Source organism: Podarcis filfolensis (assembly GCF_964270895.1).
Source record: "Podarcis filfolensis genome assembly, chromosome: 2".
Lineage (NCBI taxonomy): Eukaryota > Metazoa > Chordata > Lepidosauria > Squamata > Lacertidae > Podarcis > Podarcis filfolensis.
In genome coordinates, this window is record NC_139605.1 from 102,102,332 (window position 1) to 102,123,554 (window position 21,223).

Sequence of the window (21,223 nt, forward strand, 5' to 3'; positions counted from 1 at the left end):
TACTGTGTCGTGGATAGTATGCTAGCTCCTTTTCTCAGTGCACAGTCCCGCAGCAGGTAGAAGTGGTTACATCTTGGAAGAACATACTGTGTAAACACCCAAAGTGAACTAGTTACTGTGGGGATAAGAATCCAATCTAGATACCGCTGGGAGGAAAAAGGTAAGTGCAAGTACAACCAGAGTTGTCTTTTTCACAGAAAGAGAACAAACCTAAGCTGAAATGCAGCCAGTGTTTTCAAGTATTTGTGACAGTACGCTAAAAGCAAGGAAGAGAAGCAACTATATTTCACCATAGTTTTTTATGACGTGTACCGTTAGACATATTAGTCTGACTACGTAGGAAATTAGCTAATACTGTTAAAGGGGGGATAGTACTCTCCAAAGAAATTTACATAGGCAGATATGGACAGAGATGTCACTCCTTTCGTTTTCCAACTCATAACAGGAATCGAGAGGCAGAAATGAGGGGAGTTTACCTGTTCTTACCACATCATGCAAAACAGCATTTTCAAAACTGCTGGTGAGAAGTATGTTTGGAGTTTCAGATGCTTTTACAAGTTTACATTGTAAACAAGGAATCTGTTGAGTTGCATTTCCGAAGAAAATAAACACACACAAAAGCCAGACATTTCAGATAAAGCAAGGGGTTGAGTTCACCAGCTATTGATGCATTTTAATGTTACTCTCTTAACCTCCAAGTCTGCTTTCATCAGTATATGTAGCACTAATCCTTATCGGAGTGTTTGAATGTTAGGAAAAGATACACACATCTTAAAACAAGTTTACTCAGAAGTCTGTCCTAGAGGATTTACTAAGTGTTTTAGTGTATAGGATTGTACCAAGTGCTTGCATTACAGGAAATCCCCAGTTCAAATCTCACCTCTGTCATGAAGTCATGAGGCTTTAGGAAAGACCTCTCACATACACAAGAATAAAATGCCATGGAAGTAGAACTAAGCTCTCCAAAGCAGCAAGCTCTACAAAGCAATTAAGAGGATCTCTGAACATCATTTTTATAATTAGTTTAATACAGGTCCATTAATAGCTACCTCATACTGATATAATCAAAATAGGTATTTGTCTTTTCTAGGAAGCAAGTTTTAAAACTACACTGGTCCTATAACAGCTCATCCTTTCCACTGGTAATGGAAGAATCTGGCATCGTAGGCATTTAGATTTGAGTTAATTATAGAAAATAGTCTAATGGAATAAATGTAGGGAATAGTTGTATGCAGGCTGCCCCCTGTCCTCCCACTGGTCTGGGCTGCTGCCAGGAAGTCTCCTTTTGACAAAATAAAATGCCTTCATTCAAGATATCTTGGAAAAAATTCAATTCTGACATCTTGATTGTAAGTGTGCCATTTCCCCACACAATCTGAACCAACTCCTTTCCTTCCATTAATAAAATGCATTAACCTGTTATGAAATCATGACAGATCTAACGAGGAGACATTTCTGAATTGTTTTGCTGGTATAAGGTTGCAGCTCTCCTAGGTAATTCCAGTCAGAGCTTTTTTAAAAAACACCAAAACCCTACAATGGCAGAGAGTGCTTATGAAGCCTTCCATTCCCTTTCCATCTCTCATCAAGCAGTCTTTTTTTTCCTTCTGAAACTTGAGCCGAAGAGCTGCATTTTTTCCCATTGCATACATATGCCCTGTTACTAAATTGGACCGTTCTGATAACAATATTGCTTTCTCTTAATAGTAACTACATCTTGGAGACATTGCTGTTGTTGAGAACATAGGCCTAGTTTTCTCGAAACATTCAGTTATCAACTCTCAATGTTTCCTCAAAATGTTTGAATGCATTGTTTTCTACATAAGGCAGTTGCCTTTGTGAGATCAGTTGTGAAACTGCCCCCAAAGCAGGTAACTCTTTGCATTTTTGCTTATGATTCATATGTGCCTAATTTCTTTGTACAATTGCCTGGGGGAAAATATCTATTAACAGAAGACACTTACCTTCTGGCCTGATAGCTACAACATTCACCCAATGTTCTGCTTAGTTCGTGGCTATTAAATTTGAACTTGAGGATGAATATGACTGCATAAGCTTTGTGTACTCTCAGGTCAGCAGAAACTCCCACCATAAATTACTTCTGTTAACAAGCAAAAAGGAAGGTAAATAATGGCATGGCTTGTGCTAAAAACCTACTCTCCAAAGTACTATAGTGGGGATGTGGAATTGGGAAAGCCCAATTCCATAAGCAGGTTTACTTGGAGCTAAAATTCTATACGTTGTTTATTTTTAATCACATGCACTTCTGATCGTGCCAAAGAATGTATCATATTTTAAAACGTGAACTCTCCAATATTAATGCCCAAAACTGTTTGTTTCTCATGGAAGCATGCATATTGCTGGCAACTTCAGCCATCATTTGATTTTCCGTTCGAGCCGTTTTTGTAGACTGCTTGCATTTCCTATGCTGTTTATTGCAGAGTTTGGGTAATAACAAACCGTAGTTTTGATCAAGCAAAGTACATAGCAGGCAAGCTAATTGGAATAGTTAGATGCCTAAACTTGATTTAATTTTAAGAATTGAGAATGAAATTATTCAGGACCACAACCTGGAAGATGCCTGGTAAGAAGCAAGTGTGCCTGTGTTATCACGTTTCATCATTTTCGCATAAATCTTCAGCTTAGAACTGTTCTTGTCATGTTGATTTGCACCTGTAGAAACTTGCCCAGGAGATGAAAATAATCAGTTTTGATGAAATATGTAATCCACTGAAGGACTATGGTTAGAGACAGGTAGAAATACCGCTGTGAAAGTACGTTATAAACAGGAAAGGGAGTAAGAAACTCAAAGCATGTTTTGACCATGAACAGTAGTAAATTCCAGAATCGCAGCTCAATCTTGAGATGCAAACAGGTTTGTTGTGGATTTTGTGTTGGCTGGTAGATTACTGAAGCCAATGAAAGCTCATGTCTCAATAACCTGGTTAGTCATTAGGATGCACAGCAAAAGAAACAAAAAACCTCCCGCCATTTAGGCAGGACCTGGAGCCTTTTTCCAGAGAAGCTGGAAAAGCCATGGCTGCTTCTAATTAACAGCTGCAAACCTGCTTCAGTCCCAGAGGAGCTGTACATCCTCACCCACATTTGGTGTGAGCTGCCTGTTGAACTTTCTGATGCCGCCTTCTGTTGAACCTTTTCATGTAGCTGTTGCCCCTCCAAAGCAGCCCGTCTCCTGGCCTCAGGTGCCCTCTGACATGCTCTTGCAGAACTGCCGGCAGCTGTCTTCTCCTGTGGTAGATCTGACCCATCATTATGTATCTGCTTCCTGCAAAACAGCAAGCATCATGGGTGCCTTCTGGATGTTCGGCAGCGAACGTGGTGCAGGGCACGTTTTGAGGTTCTGCATTTTACACTTAACTTGATTATGCGGCTAATTAACGCCTGAGAGGTTGGCATCGCCAACCAAGTCTTCAGCAGTATTCCATCTTCCTGTTTAAAGCCCGAGCTGAGGGACCCCATATTAATAGCACTTGTGTTTAACTTGCCAAAATGGCATTAGCTGAGGCCAGGGGACCATAACTACAAGGGCCATTTGTCGTTCATTACCTAATCCCATATGCAACAAGCTCAGTTTGATTAACTCAAGAAGCTTTGGGGAAATAGAAACCTCACGCTTTTTTAAAACAACAACAACCTATTGGTGTAATTAAAATCTAAAATACTGTATACACAACTTGAGTGGCTTTTGAATGTTGTGGCGGGAATGTTAAGTAGCTCGGTGCAAGAACATCTGCATTGCATGCAGAAGGTTGCAGGTATGGTTTCCCAAACTTGACCCTCCAGCTGTTTTGGGACTACAACTCCCATCATCCCTAGCTAACAGGACCAGTGGTCAGGGATGATGGGAATTGTAGTCTGAAAACAGCTGGAAATCCAAGTTCAGAAAACACTGTTGTAAAAGAACTAGGGAAGTTTCTTTAGCAAAAATTAACACATTGTTTCTGCATTTTATTCTTTTCTCTCTCCTTGCCTGGCCCTGCTAACTTGGGCTGAGTTAGAAGAGAAAAGGCTGTGGTACATTACCAAGTTTAAAGTCCGGACAGGGTTTACTGCAGTTCAAGGTATCCACAACCATCATATGAACTCGTAAGAAGAAGCCATCAGGGGTGAAGTACAGGCGATTTATCTTGTACAGTCCATTGCTGCTCACCAAGAGTGTCACCAAACTCGTTCCTTTATGAACCATGATGACATCATGAACAATCCCATTCACCACTTTTTAAAAAAGAGAGGAGCACGTAATTGATAGCTAGCCGGTACTAATTTTTCAATTGTTTGAAGCTGCTTGTAACACTCTATAAACTATTTTTCAATATAAGTTCGCTGCACAGTGCTCACCACAATAAAAAACAGCATAAAAACTAATTAAAATGTCAAAGTTAGAACTAATAAAAATAGTAAAAATTTACAATTGGTGAGTTTAATTCAACAACTGAATACATTATTCATAGTAAAATATGAGGCCAACCTGTGGGTATTAAAAAATACAGCCTGATAAATTGCAGCCTCTGCAAACCACAACTACAACAGATTTCTGTCTCAATGTGACCTTCCCATCTGCTGAAGAAATGAAGCCATTTTACAGTACCCACGCTGGATAAAGATTCAAACAGCACTAACGTTGCAAAATTGTGGGGTAGCCCCTAACAAGCAAAGGATTTTAATATTTGTGATATTTCCATGCAAAAATGACAAAAAAAATAGTTGGGGGAAGGCAAAGAGATGGGGCCCCCGACCCCCTGGGGGCATTCCACGGAAACCCAGGAGTTCCCGTGGTATCTTAGGTGGTCAAAAGTAAAAGCATGTCAAGGAGCACTTTCTAAGAACATGCACAGAGAAAAAAACTACTACTGAGTACTTTGAAATGTATTTCCATGTGTTTCTATATTTCTACTCTGCCCTTTGGGGGTTGACAATAATGTTATCAATGGCAATGATAAAACTAAAACGTTAACATTCAAGTAAGTTGGAGGCTTGTGCTAGCCCTGACTCTGGAAAGAGGGACAACTCCTCTCTTGGGTGGAAAGAAAACTCTTTTGGGAGTGCTAGAAAACAGTTGCTGAAATTGCCCCAAGCCTGAAGTAAGACTTGTATGTAACCGAAGTATGACCGATTTAGTTGGAGCTGGGTGATCTTACCGAATTCGCTGCTGCAGAATGCCTCCACCTCTTCATGTTCCCTCCTGCAGTCTGTCAGGCACACCTCTGTATTGTCAGCATCTAGAGCAAGAACAAGAGTCCCATGGATGTACAGAAAGTTAACACTGAGCAGCTCCGTAGCAGGAAGGAATGGAAGCCCGTCTTACCCAAGCAACTAAGCAGTGGAGCAGACCAGTTTGTTAATGGCTCTAAAGACATTCGTTTTCCTAGGGTGTTCTAGCAGCCACCAAACTTCCAGTACCTCCTGTTGTGATATCAGAATGCTGACCTGATGCACTAATTGGATTTTTTCTCTCTCTCAAAAAAAAAATATTGGAACAAACAAAAACTCTCATGTGTGCAGATGCATTCAGAAGACCCAAATGCAACAGATCTCACACAGCAGAGAAACTTGAGCTGAAAAGCGAACTTTAAAGGTTTCTAGGCAGGGTTTCTACCCAGGCTGAAGCCAGCAGAGGAGCATAATTGAGGCTCCCAGCATGTCTGGTCTTTACCCGGAGAGAAAGATGAAAAAGTGAGGGGCAGCTGCAAGCTTCGTCCTTCCCCTTTCCCCATGAAGCCAAAGAAGGCTCATTTACAGGGAGAGGGGAGTTGGAGAATCTGGAGAGGCTGCAGTGGCTTTCCCCAGTGAAGCAAAAGATAAGATCCCCTGTGGGTGTGAGTAAGAAATTCTGTAGGGATGGAGGGAGGGGTGGGAAGCTGAGGAAGAGAATCTGTTGGACTAGATGATATCTGGGGTCCCTTACAGCTCTACAATTCTATGATTCCACAATCCCTTCAGAACTTTGAATGTGTTTAAATAGCTACAGTTGAGTCATTTCACAGACTACACACGAACTACACACAGAAAATTAAGGGGTATGTGAGCATTTTCAAAGTGATACAATGGTACCTTGGGTTACAAACGCTTTAGGTTAGAAACACTTCAGGTTACAGACTCCGCTAACCCAGAAGTAGTACCTGTACTAAGATTTTCAGCTGCTTTTCCGGCTTAAAAAACATATTAAGAAATCACCGCAGTAATTTGTTCAGCTTCAGCTTTTCCAGAGCAGGGGCCGTGGCTATTCAGTGCTTATAATACTGTACCCTTTATCACTGAATGAATTGTATAAATTCAATGAATTGTATAAATTGGATAAGAAAAATGGTTTTGCTTTTGAAAAATTTAAGTTGGAGATGGAGTTGTTGGATACTAAAGGTAAAAATTTATCTAAAATGTACAAATTATTGTTGGAGTGGCATACAAAAGATGAACAAGTTAAATCTGTGATGATAGATTGGGCAAGAGATGTAGGATATAATATAATGTTTGAGGATTGGGAAAGATTGTGGAAGAAAGGGGTCAAGTTCACCGCATGTACTTTGTTAAAGGAAAATATAATGAAAATAATGTATAGATGGTATTTGACTCCTGTAAAATTAGCAAAGATATATCATAATTGTGACAATATATGTTGGAAATGTAAAGAAAAGGAAGGAACCTTTTATTATATGTGGTGGACCTGTCCCAAGGTGAAAGACTTATGGGAAAAGATTTATAATGAATTGAAAAAAATGTTGAAATATACATTTATAAAGAAACCAGAGGCCTTTCTTCTTGGAATAACAGGTTTGGAATTGCCCAAGAAAGATGTTAAATTATTTTTGTATGCCACAACTGCTGCTCGTATTTTGTTAGCTAAAAAGTGGAAAACCCAAGAATTACCAACAATAGAAGAATGGCAGATGAAGATGATGGATTTTTCGGAGCTAGCCGACCTAACAGGGAAGAGTCCGCGACCAGGAGGAGGAGTATCAGGAAGAGTGGAATAAATTTAATGATTATTTAGTTAAATTTGCTAAGTTAAACTAACTGAAAACAGCTTGCAGATACTTAATGGGCTTAGGATTTTATTTATGTTAAGTGATGAATTAATATGTTTAATTCCATAAGGTGAAGATCTAAGGATGTTAATGTTTAAGTTAAATTTCATAAAAATTGGGATTTGGAAAACGTTAAAAGGACATGCAATGAAATTCAACCAAGGGGAAGTGAGGAAGTCACTTAACAAAGTTAATAACTGTAATTTTCAATAAGGCTATGATTTATGTTTGTTTGTTTTGTTTTGTGTGTTTGTTTGTTTGTTTATAATACTGTGAAAACTAATAAAAAATTTGGAATATATATATATATATTACTGTACCCTTACAATACTTTCAAATGCCTAAGAGAACACTTATCAAAAGGCTGAAACCAAGCATAGACTTTGTTCCTAAACCTTGAGCCCATATTAATTGCCAAATCCATATGTTTAATTTGCATATGAACTAAACAATTGCAGCATGATTCTGGTTGGTTTCCCTCCCTTCCCCAATGAAGCTTGTTTTCGACTTCTTAATTATCCATTGAATTTCACATAAATGTAAGTTGTTCCTCCATTCGCACAGGAGGGAAGCGATTTCCACCACCTACAGAACTTTGTGGAACATCTTGCTCCAATTTCAATAGTTGCCCGGTCCCTGGGACCAGAGATATACAAACAGTGCAGGGGGCTGTAGAGGGTAGAAATGTATTATGTACCACGAGCTCTGTTCCATTAACACAAAAAACATCAGGATTCAAGCCAGAGTTCATTTCTCCTGGTAATATATGTTTTAGAAAACAAGATGAATTTTCAATTGTCTGTTGTAATTGTAAAGCTTGTTGCCTGCCAAGACACCTTTGTCAAGAAGCAAATCCCATGTCATCATGTATTTAACAACTAGTTGTTTTTTCATTCATTTGCTCCATTGTCAGCCTTGCCAATTTCATTCTTTCTCAGACCTTTCGAAGCCATTAGCTTAGTTGGATGTGTTCAAGCCTTGCATTGTCTGGCAGAAAGCTAACAGCAAACAAGCACAGCTGCATATATAGATTCTCTGTTTTGTTTTCCTGATGGTTTACCTGTGCAATCGTATAAAGGTAAAAGGTAAAGGACCCCTGGATGGTTAAGTCCACTCAAAGGCGACTCTGGGGTTGTGGCACTCATCTCGCTCTTCAGGCCGAGGGAGAAGGCATTTGTCCAGACAGCTTTCCAGGTCATGTGGCCAGCATGACTAAACTGCTTCTAGCACAATGGGACACCATGACAGAAACCAGAGTGCACAGAAATTGCCATCTAGTGTCACATTGTATATTGCACTTAAGGCGCACTTAAAATGTTTTATTTGCAGCTGGATAGCTGAGTCCTAGACAAATAGACAGCTCCTGCTATGCTCCGAAGGCCTGCAAAAATAAATGGGCCTTAAGCTGACAAATGCATAAGTATGTGGGGAACGATCGGATCTGTACTGGGTTCACGCAGCTATTTTGAAATGAAAAGCAGGAAGCGAGCGGCTTGTATACTTACTACTCTGGCTATTTTAAAGCATTAATTTGATCAGCATTTACTACAGCATTTGCTACTGGGAGTGGCGGATGCTACCATGATACGTACTACTTGCAGTGGGATATATTGTGCATGGTATTTAAATGCTAGGGAAAACGAAGCCGCTATTATCCAATAGAATAAACTGAAAATGAATGAGCTGATTTACATGGGAGGTCCGATTAAGGCTCACAACCTTCTGAGCTTAAAAACCTGATCGTACATATGCTTATTTGGAAGTAAAAAGGTAAAGGGACCCCTGACCATTAGGTCCAGTCGTGGCCGACTCTGGGGTTGCGGCGCTCATCTCGCTTTATTGGCCAAGGGAGCCGGCGTACAGCTTCCGGGTCATGTGGCCAGCATGACTAAGCCGCTTCTGGCGAACCAGAGCAGTGCACGGAAACACCGTTTACCTTCCCGCCAGAGCAGTACCTATTTATCTACTCGCACTTTGACGTGCTTTTGAACCGCTAGGTTGGCAGGAGCAGGGACCGAGCAACAGGAGCTCACCCTGTCACGGGGATTCGAACTGCCGACCTTCTGATCGGCAAGTCCTAGGCTCTGTGGTTTAACCCACAGTGCCACCCACGTCCCTTATTTGGAAGTAGGCACCAGAAAAATCAGTGGCACTGCCAAGCTAGTGTGAGAGGGGTTTAGGATTGCCGCCTAAAGCTGTAAATGGACTTAAGGTGAGCAGCAAAGCCCTGATTCCTTACCGTTCTTTGAGACACTGTGGTGATACGGCAAGCTTGACGCCTGTCGGTTTGTGAGCCAGGAGGGATCGGTGGCATTTCCGAGCAAACGGCTGGGCTTGTCATAGGGATTGATCTTGCCAGGCCGATGGAGGCGATCCAAACTTCCAGAACGTTGCCCGGGGCTTGACCCTGCGTTCTTGAAAGGGTGAGCTTCTGCCAGCAATCTACCCTGGCGATGGGAATAGGCAGGGGGCCGGAAGTAGGCAGAGATGCTGTTGGCTGCTTTCAGTTGCAGCCTATCCGTGTGCATTCGGTTTGTTTGACTGAAGTTAATGGCAGGGAGAATGCTCTCCTGGCGGCTCTCGGAAGGGAAGCCCTTGGCATCCTGAATGGGCTCCTTCCTTAAACCTGTGTGGTTCTCTACTGAATATTTGACCTTTTTCTTCTTGTCCCGGGACAGCAGGTGCGTCTGTTCGGCTTTCCCTTTCCCCATGTCTTCTGGAGGCAGTGTCTGGTCCTCAGTGCTGCCGCCTCCTAGTGGAGACTTACTCTGGCTTGGTGTGGAGCCAATGGACCCATACATGTCTTTGCTGAACGGCTGGATAGACTTTCCAGCATATGGCAGGGGCCCTGCATTTGAGAGAGAGAGAGAGGGAGGGAGGGAGGGGTTAAAATGCAACTCGAGCAACTATCCAAGTTCCATGGGTGCAGCAATCACTCTTCCCTTCTATGGCAAGGCCTTAACGTACCATGGGAGAAGAGCACAACTGTGTTTATTTAAGTTTCCTAGTGGAAGTCAAAGTTGGTGACTAATGGGATGTTAAGGGGGATTCATGGATGTTCGTGGGATTACCCTGCTCCTTTGCATTTGCCTTTAAGCATTTTACATGCAGTACGTTTGTACAGTGGTACCTCGGGTTACAGACACTTCAGGTTACAGACTCCGCTAACCCAGAAATAGTACCTCGGGTTAAGAACTTTGCTTCAGGATGAGAACAGAAATTGCAGCGCGGCAGCAGCGGGAGGCCCCATTAGCTAAAATGGAGCTTCAGCTTAAGAACAGTTTCAGGTTAAGAACGGACCTCCGGAACGAATTAAGTACGTAACCAGAGGTACCACTGTACACCGCTGAAATGGTCCTGCTACCTCTGAAGGATCTGGTAAACCTCCGGGTATAGGGCGGTATATAAATTCAATAAATAATAACAATAATAATAAATGCAAATCATACAATCAAATCATAAGGAGACCAGCCACTTCTTAGCCGGCCTTTTCCTCCTCCTCTTTCTCCTTGTGTGGCGTATTTTGGTCAGGGACCTCATTGGAAGAACAGGACTGAGTGGCAGCTGCTACATCAGGGCAGCTGTCCTCAGGTCTCAGCAGCCACATTTGATTTTGTGCCAGCTTCTAGTTCCTAAAACACTACCCTATCCATGAATGCCACTGAAGAAACTCAATGGCATTTGTCTATTTTCTCCCGCCCTAGAGCAATCTTCTCTAATCTGGGGTCTCCAGATCAACAACTCCCATCATCCGCAGGCAGCAGTACCAATGCTCAAGGGCCCTGGAGTTGGACAACTGGGGGCACAAGACTGGGGGAGCCTGTTCAGAGCCTCCATATAACTTTAAATTGCTACTGTGGTGAAACTGTTAGGCTAGCCGAGCATCTTTCCAGTTCAGGCCTCAGCGCTGCAGAACAATGTATTGCGTTGTGTGCTTTAAAAAAAGAAAACCCAGCTGTGGACAAGCGGAAGCATGGAAACCTAGAATTATTTCCCCCCCTGTTTTCGTTACAAATTAAAAGCACGATTTATAAACAAACTCCTCTCTAAAAAAAGAATGCTGAATGTCCAGGGAGCATCCGGGGAGCAGGGTTCACATTGCATCCTGGTCCGATTGTTTAAAAGTCCCTGACAAACATGGCTATTTGATTTTCCCATCCACAGGAAGCTCTGTTGACAATGTCGTCTGCTCTGCTTAAGCCCTGTCACCAGCTCTGCATATTGATGAATAATTCTTCTGCCTAAGATTTAGATCCCCAAGATGCAAAGGCAGTTGTCTGAGAACCCTAAAAACCGAACTATAATGTCCCATCTGCCGTTTGTTACAAATTACAATCTGATCCTAACTGTATTTATTCAGAAGCCCCATTCATTGCTTGGATCAATTTCCAAGAAGGAACGCTTAACACCTCACCTTCAGTTCTGGGATTCTCAGTCTCCAAAACCAACTTTTATGTATTCCCCTTTCAGCTTGCAAATAACAGCGCAGTTTAAGCTTTGAAACTGGTTTATCCACAGTCAAGTTAACTCTCTGATTGGACATATTAACAACCTTGAATTCCAAATACTTCATACAAGTAATTTAACTCAACCTTCCCACGTAGATAAGCAACTGTGTTTTTTAAAAAAATATGCACAATTATAATAGCAGGCGGCCTATTTCTTAGCAGCTGAATAGGAGGAAAGTTTATTAGGGAGGTTTGACCTTTTTACTAATGGAAGCTAAAAAAAACCAACGATGGTGAGCTCTCAGTTGTATTTTGTTACTGCCACAAGCTGGCGATACAAAACGGGCAACTTCCCAGACCTGGTTTTATGCCGGTTCCATGGAGAATGGGCTTTCCCACCCCCCACCCCGCCGGCAGGATTGTTTGTGGGTTTGTGGGTGGGTGATTGCATTATTCCAACCCTTCTTTCCCACATTTAGATTGTCAATATAGAGAATTTATATATATATATATTACACATAAGATACTCAAACAAATATTCGCAACTCCCACTGTTGATTCTGTCTGCTGATTTAACTCCAGTTCTGAAGTCTCTTGCCAGTTGACATCGTCATTGACATGCTCTTTCCCATGACCACAGCTGGTGAGAGTAAAGATTGCCCTGATACCGCCAGCGAAGGCAGAACATTGCCATGAAGGGAGAGGAAAATCCCTTGCAGGCCAAATGGTGGCTTTTCCATCTAACCATGCCCACTTCTCCCCACCCTGCACTCCTTTGATTGAACAGACCCACCATTTCTGTTTTTTAGTCCATCACATGTGATTCCAAAGGGTAGGTTGTCATGTAATGGGTTGTGCTTTTATCAGATGGTGCTTACATTAAAAATTTCCTGCCTGTATATTCTCGGGTGCCCCATTTACCGTAGAGGAGCTAAGTGTTCATATGCACAAGAGCCAACTGCATGCCGTGCGAAAAGGAAAGTTCAGGGTTGCACAGGACTCAGCTACGCAGCTGCAAATAAAGCGTTTTAAATGGGCTGCAAAGCGCAATATGCAAATGTGACACTAGATGGCGAAGGTGAGCAATGCAAAATTCAATGTATTTTTCAAAAAAAATTTTAAAGCATTTTCATGGCTTTTTTTTTTTTTTTAAAAAATGTGTTTAGATTTCACCGCAGTCTCATCCCAGGGTGTTCTAATGAATCATATACCTTTCCTTAGTGCAGATGGGGCCTAGGACTCTTCAGTTTTATCACTAAACAGTTGTGGTTTCTCCCAAAGAATCCTGGGAACTGTAGTTTGTTGTGGGTGCTGAGAATTGCTAGGAGACCCCTGTTCCCCCTCACATAGCTACCATTCTCAGGGTAGTTTAACAATCAATCCCTGTTCCCTGAGAACTATGAGAACAGTAGCTCTGTGAGAATAGGGGCCTCTGAACAATTCTCAGCACTTTTAGCAAACCACCGTTGCCAAGATACTTTGGGAGAAACCATGGCTGCTTAAAGGAGCATGATACTGCTTTAAACGTGTCGGCAAGTGGAGCCCTGGATTCAAATCCCTGCTCAGCTCCAAAGACCAGTGGGTGAACTTGGGCTGGTCACTTTCTCTCTCAACTTAACCTAACCTCACAAGGGACTCAGCTATAAAGCTGCAAATAAAACGTTTGAAGTACGTTTGAAGTGCAATATACAATGTGACACTAGATGGCGATGGCGAGCCTTATGGAAAAATCAATGTGTTTTTAAAAACGCTTTTTTAAAAAAGCATTTTCAGAACTTTTTTTATATGTGTGTTGTTGTTTCGGGAGGTAGCCAATAATGCATGCTGCTTGGAGGTCCTTTGAGGAAAGGCAGGATAAAAAGGCGAATGTTGATCTTTTTATATTTCCAATTACAGCTCTTCCCCTCTTGTGCAATGACTCACTCTGCCTGATCTGCTCTAGCTAATTCTGACCTAAAAGAATGTAAGACAGGCATTCTGCTTTATACTTTTCTGGACCTCCAGGATCCTTTTCTCTACCAGAAGGAGCCCTGGATCTATGAGTGCTGCTGCCAGGCTTGGGGAAATTTCCTGTTGGAGTCCCCCTCCCCGCACTAAACTGATGAACATAGTGCAAGAATGCCCGAAGTGTACGATGTATCGTCGTCCTCATTCTAGAATCACACATTTTATTTTATATAAAAGCATTTTTAAACTGCAGAATATTAAAATAGTCACTAAGCTATGTATATTAGGAGGAGGAGGAGGAGGAGGGATCTGTGTGTGAGAATAATTTTAATACATTAATTTTAAATAAAATACACATGGTTGACTTGGAGCACAGCCGTCTGCTTTGCATTGTTTGCTCCCTGCATTGCTTATACAGTGGTACCTCGGGTTAAGTACTTAATTCGTTCTGGAGGTCCGTTCTTAATCTGAAACTGTTCTTAACCTGAAGCACCACTTTAGCTAATGGGGCCTCCTGCTGCTGCCGCGCCGCCGGAGCACAATTTCTGTTCTCATCCTGAAGCAAAGTTCTTAACCCGAGGTACTATTTCTGGGTTAGTGGAGTCTGTAACCTGAAGCGTATGTAACCTGAAGCATATGTAACCCGAGGTACCACTGTATAGAGTTCAGTGAGGCTCACTCCCCAGTAAGAATGCATAAGACTGCAAGTTTAGCCAAGCACAAGGGAGGCAAAAATTTAACCGGGATGAAGCAGGTTTCAGATTTGTTTGACTCCTCTTTCACTCAAAGCGAAAACCTTAATGGGTTGTTTTTGTCACACTGCTTATCAGTGGAAATGCAGGATGTAGAATTCCAAATGGTGGGAGGCTGAAAAGCTTAAATTAACCAGCCTGGGAAAGGGCCCTCTCTCATTGCCAGAGTGTGCTTTGCACACAGAAGGCGCTAGATTTAAACCCTGGCATCTCCAGGAAGGCTGGGAATGTCCTTCACCCAAAACGCTGGAATCATAGAGTTGGAAGGGACCCTGACGGTCATCTAGTCTAACCCCCTTAAAAAGCAAAAATATGCAGCTGCCCCATACAGGGATAGAACCTGCAACCTTGGCATCATCAGCACCACGTTCTATATTATGTTTTTATGTGTGTTGGAAGCTGCCCAGAGCGACTGGGACAACCCAGTCAGATGGGTGGGTGTACAAATAATAGGATGATAATGATGATGATGATGATGATGATGATTTATTATTAACCAACTGAGCTATTCAGTCAGTGCAGATAACACTGGGCTAGATGGACCAGTGGTCTCACTCGGTTGAAGGCTGTGTTGCTAGGGAAGGCGTCAAGCAGCTCCTTTGCAAATTTTCTCTCTCTCTCTCTCTCTCTCTCTCTCTCTTATCTATCTCTTCTTCTTTTCCCCCTTCCTCTCCTATCTCTGGAGGCTTAAGGATTCGCTGCACTATCTCACCAGCCTGAGGAACAAATGGTCATAGTCCCTCGAAGGCTTATCCCGTAGGCCACTGTTGCGCTAGGTTGCCATATGTCTGTTTTCCCCCTGAACATGTCCGGGGTCCCAAGGATTTTCATTTTAAATTGGCAAATTGTCTGGGTTTTCGCAAACAGAACCGAGAAGTATGTGTGTCCAAAAAAAGCTCAACAACTCTTTGTGTCTGGATTTCTACTTCTTGAAATATGGCAACCCTACAGTGTTGCTTCACTACCTCACCAATTGCCATAATTTAGATGTCTCTATGCCGCTAGTCCAGAAAAACACACACACGCGCGCGCGCGCACACGCACACACACACACAAAATTAACATCCCAAACAGGCCAGATGCTGGTGCACAGGTTTTTTCTCCCTCAGGCAAAGGTTCCTTCCCAAGGCTCGGGGGGGGGGGGGGGTTTGAGGGTTGCCACAAGTCCGGAATCTTCTGGACGCAGCCAGAATACTGCAGTCGGCAGTAGTGTCTGGCTGGAAATTGGTGGTATGTCCGTGAAAATCTGGACATACAGCAACCTGTGTTGGCATTTTTGCTGATTTTCCATGAACATATCTCAAAAACGTCATTCTCAACAACTTTGGCTAATAATAATAATAATAATAATAATAATAATAATAATAATAATACAGTGGTACCTCTGGTTACGTACTTAATTTGTTCCGGAGGTCCGTTCTTAACCTGAAACTGTTCTTAACCTGAAGCACCACTTTAGCTAATGGGGCCTCCTGCTGCCGCCGCACTGCTGGAGCACGATTTCTGTTCTCATCCTGAAGCAAAGTACTTAACCTGAGGTACTAATTCTGGGTTAGCGGGGTCTGTAACCTGAAGCATATGTAACTTGAAGTGTATGTAACCCGAGGTACCACTGTAATAATAAAACTCAACAACTTTGGGCAATAATAAGAATAAGAATAATAAAAGCAGCTCAACAACTTTGGGCAATGATAATAATAATAATAGCTCAACAACTTTGGCCAATAAGAATAACAATAATAAATCTCAACAACCTTGGACAAGAATATTATTATTATTATTAGCTCAACAACTTTGAGCAATAATAATAATTTAAATAACACAACTTTGGGCAATAATAATCAGTCCTTTTTTTCTGAGGGGACGCAGGGGTACGCATACCCCTAAATATTTTGTGAATCTTTGTACTTTTGTCCATTTACTGTATTTATTTTTCCTGATTTGAACTACAAAATGGTATTTTATTGACTCAAAATGAGAGTACCCCTAAACTTTTTTTTTAATAGAAAAAAGCATTGGTGATAATAATACTGCAATAATAAAGCTCAATAATTTTGGGGGGAAATAAGAATAATAAAAGCTCAACAACTTTGGCCATTAATAATAATAATAATAATAATAAAGCTAAATAACTGTGGATCATAATAATAATAATAGCTCATCAACTTTGGCCAGTAATAATAATAATAAAGCTCAATAACTGTGGATAATAATAATAGTAATAATAATAGCTCAACAACTTTGGCCAATAATAATAATAATAAAGCTAAATAACTGTGGATCATAATAGTAAGAATAGCTCATCAACTTTGGCTAATAATAATAATAATTAAAATAAAAAACTCTCCACAACTTTCCTCAGAAAAGCTGCACGACTTTTCTGTGAGGCGAATTCCCTCCGCGTCTGTGGGAAGGGCTGCAGCTGGTGCAGGCGAAAGTTGGGCAGCAGGCAGGGAAGCGCGTGAGTGCGTGTCTGTCCCCGCGGGGCCTCCTCGGCTGCTGGCAACACCTTACCTGCCCCAGAGCTGAAGGGGAAGCCCAACGCGAAGCCCAGGAGCCAAAGACCTGGGGATGTCATTGTGAAGGAAATCTTTTTCCAAACTCCAAGAGAGCCAGAGTCTCTCTCTCTCTCTCTCTTCCTTTCTCTCTCTTTTGGCCCTTCCCCCTGTTCATGCTAATGAGAGGCATCCTTAGGGGAAACGGGAATCAGTCACTCCCTGGAGCAAGACCCAGCTTTTTAATTATTATCATCATCGTTTGTTTTATTTACTTATATTTTATTGAAGTGATTTCCATTAAAAGAAATATAGAGAAAAAGAAAAGTAAAGGGGAGGGGGAAAGAACAACAAAGACACATATTTTAAAAAAAAAATCGCAAAAATGCACTATGCAACATTCCCACACGTTCTTCTAGAAATTGGTACAGTTTTGTTATCTTAATACTTATGTGAAGGTTAATGGCCTAGTGTATTTGTATAAAATCCTTCCGGATATTATCATATTTATCTAAGTGTGTGCCCTGTAGCAGTCCATTCAGAGGTTGCGAGTGATGCCAAACAGTCAATTAACGGGTATCGTATCTTTTATTTTTCCAATTAATCAATATCAGTCTCTTGGCCACCTTTAGGGCACAGTTCCTGGGAGCAGCCTGGCTCTGCAATCCTGTCAAGGGCCATCTTCCTCCAACTAACCCTGGTCCTCCGATGGCAGCAAGGGCCTGAAATAATTCAGGGAGGGGTGGACAGGAAAAAAAGGGACTAAAAGAATCAAGAAAACTGCCAAAGCATTAAAAAAAATGTAAACAGAAGCCAAACTGGAATGAATATTACAATTAACCATAATAATTAATGATTGGCAGAGAAGAAGGAAGACAATCAGAGCCAATATTCAAACTTGGAAAGAAAATTGGAAATACAGACAGGGGGTGATTAATGGCTGCTGCTGAAGAAATATTGAAAGGAGATAAGAGATCAAATGTGATTCACCGGGAGAGGAAGAAAAATAAGATATTGAAAAAGAACCATTACCACTTTGGACTAGAATCACGGGGCGTATACAAAAAAAAAAAAGGAAAGTGTTATCCCACTTCCTCTGAGTGCTATGGGAGATCATTTATGGAGATGAAAGGATTTATTAACAGACCAGTGACAGTTTAACAGCCCGCGAGAGACGAATGGAGCCAGATAAGAGTAGAAACACGATTTTGGAGGATGGGAAGAATGGCAAGAGGAACACTGGGGCTGTGGGATGTACCTCCAGCTGCCAATAACAGTATAAAGAGGAAGATGAGAGAAAATGGAGATATATGAGCTATCTTGGGAAACAGAGGGAAAACAAAAAGCAAATTAATTGAACTGAGGTTTAGTCAAAAGAAGGAGGAGAATGAAATACTGGCACCATGCAGAAAGGAGCAAGGGAACGCCACAGGAACTCTCCCCAAACAGACCAGGTGCAGAGACATTGCTGAACTACAACTCCCATCATCCCTGGCCATTGACCATGCTTGCTGGTGCTGAGGAGAGTGGTTGTTCAGCACCATCTGGAGAGTCAAAGATTCCCCACACCCATAGGAGGCAACTCTTAAGGGCCGAGGTCCCCCCAATAAAATCCTCCCCCAAGTCAATAGGCATTGCCATTCAAATGGGGTTTGTGTGTGTGCTGCATCTTGTGACTGATTGTGTCTAGCGGTCCTAAGATATGCAGAGGACCACTTACTTATGGGACATGATGAAATTGACTTGAGAAGTGTTGGGGCCATGGAAACCTCTGGCCTTTTGTACAGCCAGAATGGAGCCCACAGTACCAAGATAAAGAGTTGTTGCTCCATTTCCCTGGGCCTCTGACCCTGCCCAACACTGGCCTACGGCCCCTGGAAGGATCCCTCCAAAAAAATGCAGTTTTATGATGTTTCCACGTGCTCTTTCTCTCTCTATATATATATAAATTGTGTGTGTGACTCTCTCTCTCTGTGTGTGTGCATATAACACTTGAAATCACTAGAGGTATACCTACAATTGTGGTAGGTTTGAATGGATTAGACCAGTTCCTTTAAAGCAGCGTCTCCAAAATGTGGGTCCACCTGTTTTTGGACTACAATTCCCATCATCTCGGACCACTGGTCTTGCTTGTTTAGGGATGATGGGAGTTGTAGTCCAAAAACAGCGGGAGACCCAAGTTTGGGAAACACTGGTTTAGGATGATGCCTCCCCAGCTGTCGCCATTGGCTGCAGACTGCTCGTGATGTCGCAAAAGCACTTGGTAGCTGAGTGGATACAAGGGCAGGCCAAGGAGAAAACCCTTTTCTACTGCCCAGCAGAACACAGCTGGCAACAGCTGTGATATTCAGCAGTGTCTGGTCCCCCCCCTTTTTTTCCCCTTTGGAGTAGGTGAACTGGCAAATGGAAGGTGATCATCCAGCAGCAGTATGTGAAGATGTGACAATAAAGCAAGTTTGCTTGCTGAATGGGATGGCAGCTTGAAGGCTGCTGATATCATGGAATCTTAAGAGTTGGAAGGGGCCCAAGGGTCATCTAGTCTAACCCCCTGCAATGCAGGAATCTCAGCTAGAGCATCCATGACAGATAACCATCCAACCTTAGTTTAAAGACCTCCAAGGAAGGAGAGTCCATAATATAAATAGTATTCTAGAATGGGACGTCCTTATTTTCATTGGAGAAATGTTGGAAGCTATGACCTCCTAGGGGCTGGGGTCCTTTTGTCCCTCCCCCCAATAAAATATGAGGGGCTGCCCCCCCAAAAAAGTTGATGGACACTGCCATTCAAATAGTGTGCGTGTCATGTGATCACTTAGGTGGGGCGGGGCTTTACCCCCCCAAAAAAAAACATTTTATTCAAGTTGGCAGCTCTGGTTCTAGGTCTTGTTAAAGGAAGCAGCTCTGCATATCCATGGTCCCAAGAGAAGTCGGCAAGGCAAATACGCGAGCAGGTTGCGAAGAAACAAAAAACACTAATATTTGATTGCACAATAGCTTTCTAGATTCCCATTCACAATACTATGCACTTTATTTAATGGGGCGTCTGCAGCTGCAGCCTCAAGCCCCACATTCTCGGGGCGCAAGACCGCGTTGTGTTTAGGATGCGCGTGATCACCACCCGGCCTGATCAGACTTCTCCCTCGTTTTCGTGCAAATGAGAGCTTGCAAGCCCTTGCTGTACGTTCCGCAGCATGGGTCCACAGACCTCTGCGCCCGCGTCCAGCAGGGAACGGCGCGACTGCTTGCAAAAGCGTGCAGCAACAGCGGCTCAGAAAGCCATCGCCGAGCTGCTTGGAAGCGCTTGGTGAATTTTGAAAGCCTTGCCGCAAAAACGAGGAACGACCCAGATGGGACTCGAACCCACAATCCCCAGCTCCGGAGGCTGATGCCTTATCCATTAGGCCACTGGGTCACCTGGCAAGAATGGCTGAGCGCCGCATTCTAAGGGCCCCGCCCGGACACGCGTGGCTCCGCCCACTCCGCGTCCATCCTCCCTCTCCTGACTTCGTCTTCCGCCCCTGAGACAATAAGCTACGCCCACCCTGCGTACTGCTCGCTTCGCGCTTCGGACTGGCTTTAACTCCACCCCCGGATCCGCAGGCTCTACTGCGCATGTCAGGCTATCGTGGGGACGGCTTTGACTCACTTGAGGGACCTGTCGACACGTGGAAGGTCTTCCGCTTGGCCCCGCGGTCCTCGGGACTAGATATTTTGGGATGATTTTCACAAGCGACGTGTGTAACCTGGCTTTGCACTATCCAAGTCTGCAGACGGATCGCCATACGTCCGGGATTTCCCGGACATACAGCTGCAGCGAGCGGTGTCCACGCGAGTGATGCCCTATTGTCCAGTGAAATCCGGGTGTATGGTAGCTCGTACCGGCAGAGTCGTTGATTATTGTTTTATTTTTGTTGCTACCCTGCCCATCAGGCTGAGTTTCCCCAGCTACTCTGGGTGCCTTCCAGCAAAATATAAAAAATAATAAAATATCAGACATTAGAAACTTACCTGAACAGGGCTGCTTTCATATGTTTCCTGAAAGTTGTGTAATTCTTTATCTGCCTGTTGTCTGATGGAAGGGTATTCCATGGGGAGGGCGACACTGCCAAGAAGGCCCTCTGCCTGGTTCCCTGTAACTTTTTGCCAAAATAGCCAAATTTGTTTTGCGATTTTGCAAAAAAAAAAAAAAAAACCCAACCCAAGACCTTTGGCCAAAACTACAAAAAAAAAAGCAACAGGGAGAAAAAAGCTCAACAACTGTGGATTTTCACTTCTACTTTCTGAAATTTGGCAACCTTGCAACAGTCCAAAAGTGATGACACTTTGCTGAAAGGGGATTGTAAGCTTCCCCTATGAGGAAAGGTTAATGGGGTAGCCAGAATAGGGATAGAAGGGGGCAGCTGCCCCCACCTCCATAAATCAAGCATATAAAAAAACAACTTTCTTTCTTTATCCTCAGTGTAGAGGTTACACTAAGTTGATATTACAGATAGGTAGCCGTGTTGGTCTGCCATAGTCAAAACAAAAAAAATTTTTTC

General features: G+C 42.8%; 1 protein-coding gene across 2 annotated transcripts; it reads right to left on the reverse strand.

Annotated features, from left to right (window-relative positions):
- Positions 1 to 230: 230 nt before the first annotated feature.
- On the reverse strand, positions 231 to 16,858 carry LOC310755636 (UPF0450 protein C17orf58 homolog). 2 transcript variants are annotated; one of them, XM_083598865.1, is made up of 6 exons: positions 16,705 to 16,858; positions 9,283 to 9,891; positions 5,160 to 5,240; positions 4,045 to 4,236; positions 3,100 to 3,286; positions 231 to 977 (listed from the first exon to the last, which is right to left on the reverse strand). In XM_083598865.1, exons 1-6 carry the CDS (start codon positions 16,766 to 16,768, stop codon positions 821 to 823), a joined length of 1,290 nt encoding a protein of 429 aa, XP_083454991.1. In that variant the 5' UTR covers positions 16,769 to 16,858; the 3' UTR covers positions 231 to 820. The 2 variants fall into 2 exon arrangements, with proteins under 2 accessions (XP_083454991.1, XP_083454992.1); XM_083598866.1 differs by lacking the exon at positions 231 to 977 and adding an exon at positions 1,008 to 2,101 and having other exon boundaries at positions 16,705 to 16,857.
- Between the last annotated feature and the right edge of the window lie 4,365 nt (positions 16,859 to 21,223).